Source organism: Geotrypetes seraphini, chromosome 12, assembly GCF_902459505.1.
Source record: "Geotrypetes seraphini chromosome 12, aGeoSer1.1, whole genome shotgun sequence".
NCBI lineage: Eukaryota > Metazoa > Chordata > Amphibia > Gymnophiona > Dermophiidae > Geotrypetes > Geotrypetes seraphini.
Window position 1 is genome coordinate 23,501,889 of NC_047095.1, and position 14,421 is coordinate 23,516,309.

The window sequence follows — 14,421 nt, forward strand, 5'->3', positions numbered from 1 at the left end:
CCTACAAATCTTTGATTCCAATCGACCCCAAGCCTATCCCAATAGACTCCTATCCCATCCCAGCCGACAGATCCTGGTCTTCCTTCGAACTAGTTTCTGAATCCCTGGTCCATAATCTCTGCCTCAAATTGAAATCCTGCAACTATACCTTGGATCCATTCCCCGCGTACCTTTACGAGAACACTCCCCCTCAGGCCATCTCATCTCTTATCATTCTCATAAACTCCGCCCTCCATTCGGGTCTATTCTCCCCAGAAATGGGTCATATCTCCTTAACTCTACTACTGAAAAAACCTGATCTAGACCCCTCCACTCCATCCAGCTACCATCCAATAGCAAACATTCCTCTCCTTACCAAGTTGCTAGAATCCATCATATCCACTCAACTATCTTCCTACCTTGAAAAATTCACCATTCTTCTATCCTACCAATACGTCTTCCGTCCCAACTTCAGCACCGAATCCCTTCTGACCTCCTTAATGTCAAAAGTTCAACATCTCCATTCTCGCAACAAGTTCGCCGTCCTTCTTCAATTCGACCTCTCTGCAGCTTTTGATGTCATCCATCATGATATCCTAATTTACCAACTCACCGAGATAGGCATTAACTCCACAGTCCTTGACTGGTTCTCGAAGTTCTTACGCTCCCGCTCCTACACAGTCAACATGAAGAGCACTTCTTCCTCCCCCTGGAACCTGATATGTGTAGTCCCACAAGGCTCACCTCTCTCTCCTATCCTTTTCAACATTTACATGTCCTCCCTTAAACTCCTCCATCTCTCCCCACTTGAAACACTTTACACTTACGCAGATGACATCTTTGTCCTCCTCGAGACCAACCGGAACCTCACCAACCTCTCTGTGAACAAATCCTCATGTATATCGAACCTTCAATCCTGGGCCCACACTGTGCAGATGAAACTGAACGAATCCAAAACCCAAAACTTCTCTGGCTCGGCCCAAAATTGGACCAACTGCCCACCTCAATCCCACCCTGCATCTTGAATACTCAAGTAAAATTCTGGGAGTCATCATTGACTCTACACTTTCCTTCAACGATCACCTCAACTCCCTAATAAAAAAAATGTTTCTTCAGCCTTCACATGCTAAGGAAAGTGAAAACCTGTTTCCATCAAAAACACTTTGCTGTCCTTGTCCAATCCACCATCCTTTCCAGACTGGACTATTGCAACTATCTACCTAAGCCTAACAAAGAAAAACCTTCAAAGAGTCCAGCGGATTCAAAATGCCACTGCTAAACTTATCTTCGCAAAAAGCAAATTCGACCACGTCTCCCCACTTTTGTCCAAGCTCCACTGGCTTCCGATAATCTCCAGAGTCCACTTCAAATGTGCCTGCCTAACTTTCAAGATCCTACACGGCATCCTCCCCCCTTTTATTCCTCTTTCTTGGAATTTCTCTAACCCCAATTCCACCAGATCTACCCAAAAACTGAAACTTTCCTTTCCCTCTCTAAAAGGTGTTTCCCTTGTAGGAAAACTAGGTTCCTCCCTCCCTTTCAGAATCACTGAGCTCTGGAACAACCTTACCTCCCCTCTTAGGAATCTGAGCTCCCTCCAACTCTTCCGTAAACATCGGAAAACCTGGTTATTTTCAAAAATGTAACTCTTCCTCTCTCTGGTTACTCTGTCCTAAATTTTCTCTTCATTTTGTCTTTTCCCTTCACTGGAGTTCCTTTCTACCCTAACCCTTGTTAACTGTGTCGAGCTTTGCGAATGTAGAGATGATGTGGTATACAAACCTAAGGTTTAGTTTAGATGATAAGAATTTTTCAATGTTTCCTCATCTACTTTTACTTGAAAATAAAAAAGCCTCTAAAATCTACAAAAAACTACAAGATTCTAACACTTAGGGCTCCTTTAACGAAGGGTTTTTAGTGCACACACAAAAAATTACCGCATGCTATAGCGCGCGGTAGATGAAAATCTACCGCCTAGTGGCTAGCTCGCTCGGGAATTTAACAAGCGCTATTGCACGCGTTAAGATCCTAGCGCACCTTTGTAAAAGGAGCCCTTACTTTAATTCTCATACAGAAATCTTCTGGGAAATTGAATTTAATTTAAATCCAGAAGAATTCAGCTGGAGCATTTTTTGGAAGCTATCAGCATCAATCTCTCAATCAACTTTCTTTATCATGCCCAGAGCATACTGGACTCCAAATAAAATTGCTAGAGTATTAAAGAAAGATTCTTCAAATGTATGCTGGTCATGTTCAACCACCCCAGGTACATTGTCTCACATCTTATTTCATTGCCTGAATGTACAAAATTATTGGTATTCCATATGGAACAAAATATGCTCAATATTCTATTTAGGTAACACATCAAAAATCTTATACAAAATGTTACAATGAGATCATCTAACTTGGACATTCAGATTTCTAAAGTTCACAGGAAACATTTTGACATTATGATTGCTCTGGCTGTACTTTGAATTGTTATGTCATTGGAAAGACAATTCACAACTTTAAATTTATCTGAGTGGTGGAATTATCTACATTCCATATGGAAATATGAAGAAGTCACAGCCTCCAAAATTGCAGCCATTCCTCTTCACAAAACCTGGGCTCTTCTTGAATTATATTATAACAATTAATATTGAGGACTGTTATACCATCAATTAAGCTATTACATCTGATTTAAATGCAACATGTTTAACATAATCGTATATACAATACAAGCTTTATTTGTCTATCGCCAATATCTCATGGAAGTTCACAGCAGTTAACAAAAGAGAGAACAAACTCCCCTCCTCCACTTTTACAAAACAGTAGCACGGCTTTTAGTGCTAACCGCGGAAGTAACAGCTCCAATGCTCATAGGAATTCTATGAGTGTCGGAACTGTTACCACCACGCTGCTCTTTTGTAAAATGGGGGGTTAATAAAGATATTTGAAAAAAACAACTGCATGATATACAGCTTCATGCTACATAGGGCTCCTTTTACAAAGGTGTGCTAGGGCCTTAACGTGTGGAATAGCTAGCTGCTACCGCCTCCTTTTGAGCAGGCGGCAGATTTTTGGCTAGTGCGTGCTATAGCGCGCACTAATCCGGTGTGTGCGGTAAAACCTGTAGCGCACCTTTGTAAAAGGAGCCCATAATTAAAAACTAATCCTTAGTTCATGATGAATAACTTTTGGGCTATCATGTATCTTAAATAGAAATCTTTAGATAGATTTTTCCTCAAAAAGCATTTTATTAAAAAAAAAAAAAAATCTATTTTAAATTTCAAAAAATGTAATTAAATTAAAAAATTCCTTTTTTTATTTATAAAAAGTTATTGATTTTTATTCACCTAGTTCCAAGCCACAAATGAGCCCACCTCTCATTTTCCTATACTTTGACATTTGAATATATTGTCATACTACAAAACAATGTTTCAATTGCTTAATACTTACATGGATAACAGTACGATGGCAATCAAGGACCATTCTGTATTTTTGTGGTAAATGTTCTTGTTTGTAAGTCTGAAAAATAATAAAGGGGAACATTAATATACATTTTTTGGTTGACCTGACCCAGTAGGACTGAACAGCTACAGAAACTTAATACACAAAAGGGAGTAATTTTATAAACATTTTTGTACCTTAAACACTGAATTACATACATAAATGGCCTCTCATAAAATCAGTTCATGCCTTAACCATATACATGGTGCACGTAGGCGCATATTTGTACAGAAGGTATGCTCAGCATGGATGCTGTCTCAATTTATGCATGCACCTTTAACACCTCATAAATACCTCTTATTCCAAGTGATAATTATTCGTTGTGATATATGATTCAACCACTCTTAATAGCTATAAATTTCATAACTTTACTGAAGCTTCCTTTAACACCACCATTTATAAGCATAATAGATGTACTTTACATACTTAAACCTGCTAGTTATTAAGTCAACTCTGCAGAGCTCACCTGCTACTTGGTTCCGATTCCCTGGGGATTGGGACTGCAAACCACATTCCCAAACAATTCTCTCTCAAAATAGTTTAGAGGACTTTACACAACTTTGCTTGCTGATATGGAACACTGCTGCTTGAAGTCCATTTGGATGAGTATCACTTGTCCTCAGAGGAGATGAGTGAATATCCAAATTGCCGCTCTCAGTTCCACATTAAATACTGAGCATATTTTTTTTGCTTTTACCAGGATCCTTGAATGAACTGAGGGAGTGTCAAAGTATGTGCTCTACCCCACACTGGAAACATCTGTCCTTAATACATGTCCCATTTCCTCCCTCTCTTTTGTATCCATACTGCTTGAACATGAGATGTTCACACGTTTTCTGTTATGATTTTCTTTCATCTCAAATTGTTCTAGATCTGTTCCAGTCTAATTTTCACCTTCCATATTTCACAGAAACTGCTCCTGCCAAAGCCTTTAGTGTTTTCTTTATGGCCAAGGCCAAAGGCACCTGTACGAGGTCTACTCATAACCTCCTTTTTTTCCCCCATTTGTTGATATCTGTTTTCAAAAAAACCCTATCATGGCCGTTTCATCACAGCCATGTTGAAACGACTCACGATGAAAAAGCCGCAATGAATAGTCCCATTCTGCTCCAGAGAACTAATGTGGAGGGAGCAGCCTGACAAAAGATGCGTCAGAGGACTTAAAATGTTTGTTTTATTTATACATATAGGGCTCCTTTTACTAAGGTGCACTAAGGCCTTAACAAGAGAAATAGTGCACGCTAAATTGCCGTGCGTGCTACACCTTAACGCCAGCATTGAGCTAGCATTATTCTAGAAGCGTACCACGCGGTGTAGCACACAGTAATTTCGTGCGTGCGCTAAAAATGCTAGCGCACCTTAGTAAAAGCGCCAGGCACCATAGCGCACCTTAGTAAAAACGCTAGCGCACCATAGTGTAAGCGCTAGGTATAGCGCAAACATCCACAACCTTATCAACACATGTATAACCCTGATCTTTAGACACACCACATTAGGCTCAAAATACTTTCATTTGCCTCAAGATTGACGTGTTGTCTCTTCACTGGATCCATTGTTTTAAATATGCAACTTTTTGACATCCCAACTTTTAGGAGAATTACATATTAAATAGCATTAATAATAAATTAAATACTTGTACTTAGCTTTGTGGTCATTGTGCTAGGGATCAGTGAACCAACATGTTTCACCTTGCAAGTTATTTTCAAGGGTTAAATACCCATTAATCATACGCCACTCTTCTCGTATCTCACATACCTCTGACAACAGTATAGCCAACAATTTCAAGATTTCTATCAAAGATTATACTCATCAGAGATCAACTTTTCTGCCTCAAACTTCCAAGAATTTGTTGAAAACCTTAATCATCCAGTAGTTCCCTTTTCCCAAAACTGCACACTAGAACAAGACTTAACTAGTTACAGAAATATCAGAAGCAGTCAAACTTCTCCCAGAAGGAAAGGCACTAGGGAATGACAGATTTAGCATTGAATTTTATTAGACATTCTCCGATCTACTTTGTCCCCACCTTTGCAATCTCAAAAAGGATCCTTTCTTGAATCAATCATCACACCTAAACCAGGGAGATTTTTGCTGACCTGCTGTTGCCAATGAATCTACTAGATGAAAGGGGACACGGAGCACTCTTGAAATGCATCAGATTCTCTAATTGGCTTTACTTGATTTTGCTAAAGCTGTTACATTCTTGGCACAAAAAGTATACCTCCAGTATAAAAACTCCAATGCTGTTCCCCAATTTAAATCCAGAAATTGACAGGTTGCAGATATAGTACAGAGATTAAAAGAAGCTTCTGCTCTCATAACATTCCACAGACAAAGCTATGAATGGGGATGTGTGTGAGTTTGGTCATGATAAAAAGGAGGCATGGAGGTTTCTGGGCCTCTACTTCCTCAATAATCCAATGAGGTTGAAGAGTTCACCAAGACCCAACGGAAGCAGTGCTTCTCTCCCCCCCTTAAAAAGATAAGACAGACCAAAGGTCCATCAAGCCCAATATCCGGTTTCCAATTCAGGTCACAAGTACCTGGCAAGATCACAAGAAGTAAAACAGATTTTATGCTGCTTATCCTAGGAATAAACTGTGGATTTCCCCAAGGCGTTATTTATGAACTTTTGCTTTAGGAAACCATCCAAACCTTTTTGAAACCTTGCTAAGATGATTTCACCACATTCTCATTTCTTAAAGTCTTATTGGAAGCAAATATGGAATATAATAGGTATAATTCTTAATATAGAAGCTCCATAGACCTTTGACATAGTTGTTTTTGGTGACCTTGGCCTAGTGGTAATCTAGGCTACTGAGGCAGTTGCAGAGGGAAAAGACTGATGTTTGTTAACTTCTAAGCAACTTATTGATGTTGTTTGAGCTTAAGCTTTGGCTGCTGGACTTGAACTGTTTTGTTGGTGGAATGCTTTACTTCACAGAAGAAACTAGGGGGCCCCAGGGCTTAGACTTTGGGAAATGATCATGCAGTAACCAATGACCCATAGGAAGACAGAAGTTGTATGCTCTGCAATGTAGATGATTCTAGTATACCAGGGAGGGAGGAGGAGGAGGTGGTGGATAAGAACTTAGCAGTTTATACTTTTACACCCAATTAGTTACAGGGATGTAAGCAGCATTCACAATGCATATGTCTGAAAGGGGACTGAGTAGAGGGCAACTTTCCTTGATGGGATGAGAACGGCTTTATGGATCAGTCTAGCCAGAAGGGGTGTAAGCAGCCTGGTTGTGCAGCAAGGACCTTTAAAGCATGGAGAGAGGTGGTTCTGTGAATTCCTTTAGCAAGCTGGAGATGGCATGATGGCATGTTTCTGTTGTGAATTTAATGCTTGTATTTCTGTTACGGGTATTGAAGGTAATTAGAATTTTTTATATTCTATGACTGGATTGAAAATAATAAAAGTACACCTTATTTTCAGTGTGACAAAAGCTATTTTCTGTTTCTGAAAAGATCAAAATGGGTTAAAAATTCTTTGCCACATTTCCATAGCTATTGAAAACTATCAAAGTAAAAAGTAAGTTATTACACTGTTACCTCATGACATGTCCAGAGCTTACCTGAAAGTCTTGATAAGATTATGCAATTCTGCGTAAACTTCACTGTATGTTATCTGAAGAGGAACCAAAATCACAGGCAAACTGAAAAGAAAAACCCAAAAGTCTTTTGCAAACTCAAATAGCTGGGGTGCTTCAGTTTCTTCCTGCTCCTCTAGACAGTCTCTGTTATGAGTGAGGTATCCTGGCACCAGACCCTCCCCTTAGTTCATATTCCCCCACCCCCAATTCACAAAGACAGACCTCAGCTATGGGCAATGCATTTTTAGGAGCATTTCACAACAGGCAATAGCAGTCGATGTCAAGGGCACATCAGTCTGTCTGTCCATACCCATATGTTTGTTTACACATACCCAAACAAACATGTATGGAACGTAAGGGCAGCCAGCAGAATGCTGAACAATGGATTCTCATCAACAGCTACCGTCACCTAACGATATGGGAGGTAGTGGCAACTGAATGAGCCGTACGGTAGCAGGAAGGGCTAGCCCCATCACCTGACGATCAAGAGAGCCAGTGGTAGAAAATGGCAGTGAAAATGGAAGACAGGTAGTCTCTGCCACTCACAGAACATGACAGTTTCATCAAGGCAACATGGAAGCTAATGCATTTTCATAAAATTAAGCAGCCAGAACTATTCCCAGCAGCACACAAATGTTCTTGTGAAAATGAACAGCTGTTTCAGGGTCTCAATGAAGAGAACGTAACTCCTGAAAGCCTGTCAAAGATACATTAAGTTAGTGCAGGGATTCTGAACCCAATCATCAGGACACACTCAGTCTGTCGGGTTTTCAGGATCTTTACAATGAATATGCACAAGGCAGATCTGCATGCATTGCCTCCACATCATGTCCATTCATTGGAGAGATCCTGAAAACTCAATGGGCCGGGTATGTCTCAATGACTGGGTCGAGAACCCCCGAGTTAATACAATGAGAAAGTATAGTTTGGTTGTTGATCCTTATTTCCATACATCCAAATGCACTAACATAAGCTCAATTCAAAATCCTTCTGGTCCTGGACATATATTAACACAGGCACAATGCTACCAGACCTCTGCAGGGCTGAGCCTTTTTCTATGATCTTAAGGATCTTTGAAGGATTGCAGAATTGCTCTCTAGCGTGTGCCGTAGTGGATTTTTGTTTTTGGGGAGGGAATGACAGCCCACTAGAACATAGGAACTTCTATTATAAGAGGGTAGGAATTAGGATTTTAAAATCCAGAACAAAATGTATGTTTTTGACAAATAAAATACATAAATAGCAGGATTGAGGTCCAATATTTTAGTATCTAAACTTCATGGAGGAAAAAGGTAAATCTTGGTTTTTGGTGCAGTGGGATGTATTTTGCTCAAAACTTTTTACTTAACTGGACCAGAAGAAAATGTGAAAAATACATTAGACTTACACTTTTTTTAGTCTATCAAGTACAATACGCTTCCGAATTTGGTGTTGAGCAGAAGAATCTACCAGTGGAAGGACAGGATCATCTTGCTTGACATCCTACATCAAATTGAAATAATATATCAGTAACATACTAACCCAGAAACATAGCATTTTATATGATAAAAAGAAATTTATATTGTGAAAACAATTTTGAAAGTCTCTCAGTGTATTCCTGTGAACATCCAGCAGCAGGCTGGTGCTTCTGGAAGTTTTTATTCCAGATACAAATCACAAGGGGTAAAGCAGACTCATTCATTTAAGAATGAAATCCTATATATACCTTCACAAGTCCTACCATCTTCCCCTGCACGGTGGATGCTGTTTAGAAAGGAGTTTTACCTGTAAAAATCCCTTTGAAAACTACTAGAGAATGACACGGTGACAAAATTCATCACCGTTCCCGTCCCCGCGGATAACCGTGGGAAATAATCCCATGTCATTTTCTAGTGTCTATTTCAACCTCAGTCCTTCTACACCAGCATTCTTCAAAGCAAAGCTTGCGGGTCAGTGGCTGTGCTTATGTGAGCCAAGGATAATGAAGCCATTGTGACATCTCTGATGTGATTGGCTCTTAGGCACTGGTGGAATGAGGCATTATGACATCACAATATCTGCTCTGGACACCAGAGACTGTCATTCTGTAGTGTCTATTTCAACCTCGGTCCTTCTACACCAACATTCTTCAAAGCAAAGCTTGCAGATCAGTGGTTGTGGCCATTCATACTCTGATTCTTATGTGAGCCAAGGATAATGAAGCCATTGTGACATCACTGATGTGATTGGCTCTTAGGCACTGGTGGAATGAGGCATTATGACATCACAATATCTGCTCTGGATACCAGAGACTGTCATTCTGTAGTGTCTGTTTCAACCTCAGTCCTTCTACACCAGCATTCTTCAAAGCAAAGCTTGCGGGTCAGTGGCTGTGGCCATTCATACTCTGATTCTTCCCTCTCTCCTTAAAGAATGACATGAAGATAGTTTCCTGCGGTTATCCACGGGGACGGGAACGGTGATGAATTTTGTCACCGTGTCATTCTCTAAAAACTACCTTCGTTAAGCTCACTATTCCAAAAAGATCCATGGCAAGTAGAAACACCCAGATACTGTTAAGATGCATCACAAACTGTCTCATCTACACTGAAACTGAACATGTACATTTTGGCTATGATGACAAATCACATGACATTACAACCCAATTATATACCAGTCTATGGAAAGTAATAGGGAGAGTGTGGCAAAGTGGTTAAAGCTACAGCCCCAGCACCCTGAGGTTGTGGGTTCAAAACCCATGCTGCTCCTTGTGACCCTGGGCAAGTCACTTAATCCCTCCTTTGCCCCAGGTACATTAGATAGATTGTGAGCCTGCTGGGACAGAGAGGGAAAAGTGCTTGAGTACCTGAATAAATTAATGTAAACCGTTCTGAGCTCCCCTGTGAAAAAGGTATAGAAAATTGCATAAATAAAAAATAAATAAATAAATAATCTGCCACCATCCTGCTGACGTTACTGGTGGAAGAAGCTCCAGTTGGCACTAGGCAACTACTCAGCATTATTTAAAACTGGGTTTTTTTCCCTAATCCAATACAGCTTGAATCTAAGACGGGCTTTCCCAAACATTTATTCAATATCCCTTTTTTTAAGCACTAAAAATTCACAAATCCCAGATGATATCGCAAACAAAATTGGAGACCTCCATGCCCCTCCCTCCTCTCTGCCTCTCCCCCAGTCATCCAAATCATGTAAGCGGTGGTAGCGATGAGCACAGAAACTTGTGAAATTAGCCCCTAGTACGCTGCGTGGGTTTCTAGTCTAACAGGAGGCAGTGGCAGGGCCTGTGAACATTCACCGATTCACAGGCCACAGTAAAGGCCCAAAGGAAAGGGAACCTATTCACGATATAAACCCCACCTGAGGTCCTCCTGAACCAGTTTAGGAACTACCGCTGATTTAGGGAATGACTGCAGAGCCGAGTCTGTCTGCTCCTGGCTTTTCAACAGCAACAAAATGAGTCTGGCCGCAGAGGTTCAAGCTACAGCCTCAGCACCCTGAGGTTGTGGGTTCAAACCTGCGCTGCTCCTTGTGACCCTGGGCAAGTCACTTAATCTCCCCCCCTCCCACTGCCCCAGGTACATTAGGTAAATTGTGAGTCTGTCGGGACAGACAGGGAAAAATGCTCGAGGACCTGAATAAATCCATGTAAACCGCTGGGAGTGTAGGGATATTTCCGTATTCACACCTGAAGGTTAGGCCTTTATGATGTCACCAAGCCTGAACCATTGTTTTCAAGAATATCTCTCTGCAAGCAACTTTCCAGCATGAATTTTGCAAGAAGTAAGAAGAACGATGCATTATGGGGATGTACCCGAATGTTGCTATTCAAGGGCATTCATCTGTGCTTTAATAATGGGACAGTGTGAATCTTGAAGAAATTATTCTGTTCTTATCTGTCTAACAGCCCTGGGTCTTCCAGCATATATGATACTTTATACAGAAAGGCTATTCATCAAGTTCTGTTTCTGGATTGGTCCGAGGAAGTCATCTGATGAGATTCAAGAAAAGAAAGGTGCTAATTAATTAATAATTAGTTAGTCTGTGATAAGGTCCGGGGAAGCTCAGATCTGCTCACAGATGTTCTAATTGTAAACTTTTTTCTTTCAATAATTAGACCTGTAAGTTACCTCGTGTGATTCTCTGCCTAAGAGATAGACATTCGGACATTTAAAAACTGTTCTGAACTTAGCACAGATAAACGGAACTTATTGCTGATGATTTATAGCCTCATCAAGGATTTTCAACACGTGTAACTTTTACAACGGTATTCCTGACGTCTTCCAGCTGACAAGAAAATTTTCTCTTCCACCTAATTGTGCCGGAGAGGCTAATTAAGGGTGAGCATACGGAAATTACTTTTATTAGCTTGGGAATTAGATAGGAATCATTGATAAAGGTAAAGGGTTGAAAAGTTACCTGGGTGATAATATAATCATTTGCTAATCAGGGATTATTATTATAAGGAATAGTGTGTGTTTAACAAGAAGTTTTACTTAATTGTCTAACCATTAGATTGTGATAATCATGTACTGAGTTTCATTTGTGTAATTAGATATTTTGAACAATATTTAGATTCTGCAGCTGGCTTGTGAATTATATTTTTCTATTTTCATAATAAAGATATTTCTCATTAGCCTGGGTTTGTGTCGTATAATTAGACCATGATATTTGAACTTGAATAAAAGGTTATGGTTTTCTCTAGACCACTTAACAGAAACGTAACGTGTTTATAATACTGCTAAGTGAACCATAAATCCTTCTACAGGAGAACGGTATAGAAAACTGAATAGAAAAATAAATATACAGTGGTGCCTCACACAACGAACTTAATTCGTTCCAGGAGCAAGTTTGTTATGCGAAAAGTTCGTTATGTGAAACGTGTTTTCCCATAACAATACATGTTAAAAAAAATAATTCGTTCTGTAGCATAAAATATGCTAAGATGACATAAAAAAAGATAAATTTATCTTGTTAGAGCTGGTGTTAGACACAACTGGGGACTGCAAAGTCCAGGCAGAGGCTTACGGCTCTCTTTGACCAGGGGGGACAGTTGCCCTAGTTGCACTACCCTAACCCTATTCCTGCTATGTGTGACTGTGGTATTCTGTTAGCATGATATAGAGGGGATATATGTGAAGGGGAGGGGAGACAGGGGTTTTGTTGATCCTTGCTGTGTATTATAATCACCCCCCACATACTCCCCAGTAACTTTTTTAATTCCTCCCATCTTTCCCAGCCAGTGGCGTACAGGCCAGAAGCGCAGAGGTCAGGAGCAATTCCTCTGCACGCCTGTGTGGGCCCATGCCGATCTCCGAATGGCTGCAGTTAGTTCTTGTGAGTCCCGCGAGAGCTGGCTGCAGTTAGTTCTTGTGAGTCCCGCGAGAGCTGGCTGCAGCCATTCAGAGATCAGCGCAGGCCCAGGCAGTAGCACAGAAGGCTTGCTCTTGATCTCTGTCTGCGCTTCTGGCTGGGAAATTTGCTAGACCACCAGTTCGAGTGAGCGGGTGAGATTAAAGTTGCAGCAGTGGTGGCTTTTTTAAAAAAATATGTGGCAGCGGGGGGAGGTTTAAAAATATGCGGTGGCGGCAGAGGCTTAAAAATATGCAGCAGCGGCGGCAGGGGGGTTTAAAATATGTAGCGCCACTGCACAGGGAGCCAGGCAGAGAGAGGGCAGTTAAGCGATGCAGCTCGGGCGACTTCGTTGTGTGAAACGAAGTTCGTTGTGGGAAGCAAGACCTGAAGTTCGTTGTGCGCAGCGTTCGCTGTGCGAGGCGTCCGTTATGCGAGGCACCACTGTACTATCCAGAGACAGCACAGACTTAGAGCACAGCTTTTTTGCTGGTCATCTGCATTAAAATCTGCAAGCTAAAAGTGGCACAGTTAAAAATTGTTATGGTTCTGATGCTTTTTTTTTTTTTTGCTAGCTTCCCTCTCTCAGCATTATCAAAGCAAAAGCTCAATCGACTGTTTTTGGTCCGATACTCACTCTGTCTTTATATACTCCTTTATAAAACTCCTTGGCAGTCAGGTTCAACATTGCTGTTTCTCCTTTTAGTCTTTCAAAATTAGGCAGTGCTTTAGCCGACACAGATTCATTCAGACTGCTGTGAGATTTCTGACTGCTATGGTCCTCAGAGTCACAGAGGCCCACAGTTTCTAGAGGTAGGTCATCCGTGTCAAGCTCTTCTTTTTCGGACCTGGAGGTGCTCTGAGGCCCATAGAGAAACTCCATCGTTTCGTCAGTTTTCCATTCGCTGAAAGTTTTTATAAGTGCTTCCAGCATGTTTCCTTTAATAGTAGGAGGAGGGAGAGGTACCTCACTATCTGATTTAAGGGGCTGCTTTGTCCTGGCAAGCATTCTCCTGAGATGCTCAGCACCCCTTTTGCTTACACCTCTCGAAGTTATTTGTGAACCAGAAGGGTTGCACTCAGATTCTTCTGAAGTCTGCAGTTTATCTGGCGTTAGATCCGTTCCAGGTGCACAAAGTTCTTTTGTTTGGAAACTAACGGTAGTAGTGTTCGTTTTGTCTTTGTCGTCCACTTTGCATTTACTCAGTTCTTCTGCGATTTCAAGCATCATATGTTCTTGTTCTTTGTTTATGGCTTTGGTTTCTGGAGTATATTTTTCACTTGGCAGACTAGTTTTAGGTGGCTGTGGCTTCAGACTCTGTGCCCTAGATCTCTTTTCTGTGAGCACAGCAGAAACAAATTCTTGTTCAGAATCACTGTCCTTATCACTCTCTGAGGAAAAGTTGGACTTACGATGACTGGCTGACACTCTAGGGTTTTCTATATCTGACAGCAGAATGGATTTGTCATATAGCTTGACTTCCTCGCCTGAATGACCGCTGCAAGAGAATGAAAACAGAATTAGGGCAAGAACAAAAACGGCAATGCTTAGGAAGTGTTTACATTTCCACTTCTATTGACAAGTTAGCAAACATGCATGTGCAACTCAAAAGGTCCAGTGGGCAAATCTATAAATCCTTTTTGAAAGCCAGGACAAACAGCTGACAAGAAATACCACTCATTTCAAAGTTGATCAATTAATTGCCTTCAGAAAATTCAGGAGATACCTTCCTTTCTTTAGTCAGAGGGGAGAGAATACCTCTGCCGCGGTCCATCCTAGACCAAAACAGAACATCACGTCAGAGGAGGGGAGGGACAGCAGCAGAGGCCAAAGGCAGCCTGCTAGAATCGTTACAGCACCAGTGATCCTCTGCAGGCCATAATTAGTTTTAAAAGTAAGACCAGGTGGCCAGGGAGACAATGGTGGAGAAAATAGTCTACACCGGCCTTTGGGGGGTGTAGCTATTAGAGGTACACGGAGGGAGGGGCATATGCAGACTGAGGGTGGGATGGGGAGAGGGGAAGG

The 14,421-nt window shown here is 41.1% G+C and overlaps 1 protein-coding gene across 4 annotated transcripts in view; it reads right to left on the reverse strand.

Moving 5' to 3' along the window:
- Nucleotides 1-14,421, reverse strand: part of RPAP2 (RNA polymerase II associated protein 2) — a 109,597-nt gene that overhangs the window by 57,433 nt on the left and 37,743 nt on the right. For all 4 annotated transcript variants that reach the window (XR_004536556.1, XM_033915470.1, XM_033915471.1 and 1 more), the window contains exons 8-11: nt 13,033-13,894; nt 8,455-8,549; nt 7,050-7,130; nt 3,418-3,486 (exon numbers count right to left, since the gene is read on the reverse strand). Coding sequence is in view for 3 of the 4 variants with exons in the window: in XM_033915470.1 (XP_033771361.1) it covers nt 3,418-3,486; nt 7,050-7,130; nt 8,455-8,549; nt 13,033-13,894 (1,107 nt within the window). In the remaining variant the exon portion in view is untranslated. The remainder of the gene's footprint in view (nt 1-3,417; nt 3,487-7,049; nt 7,131-8,454; nt 8,550-13,032; nt 13,895-14,421) is intronic.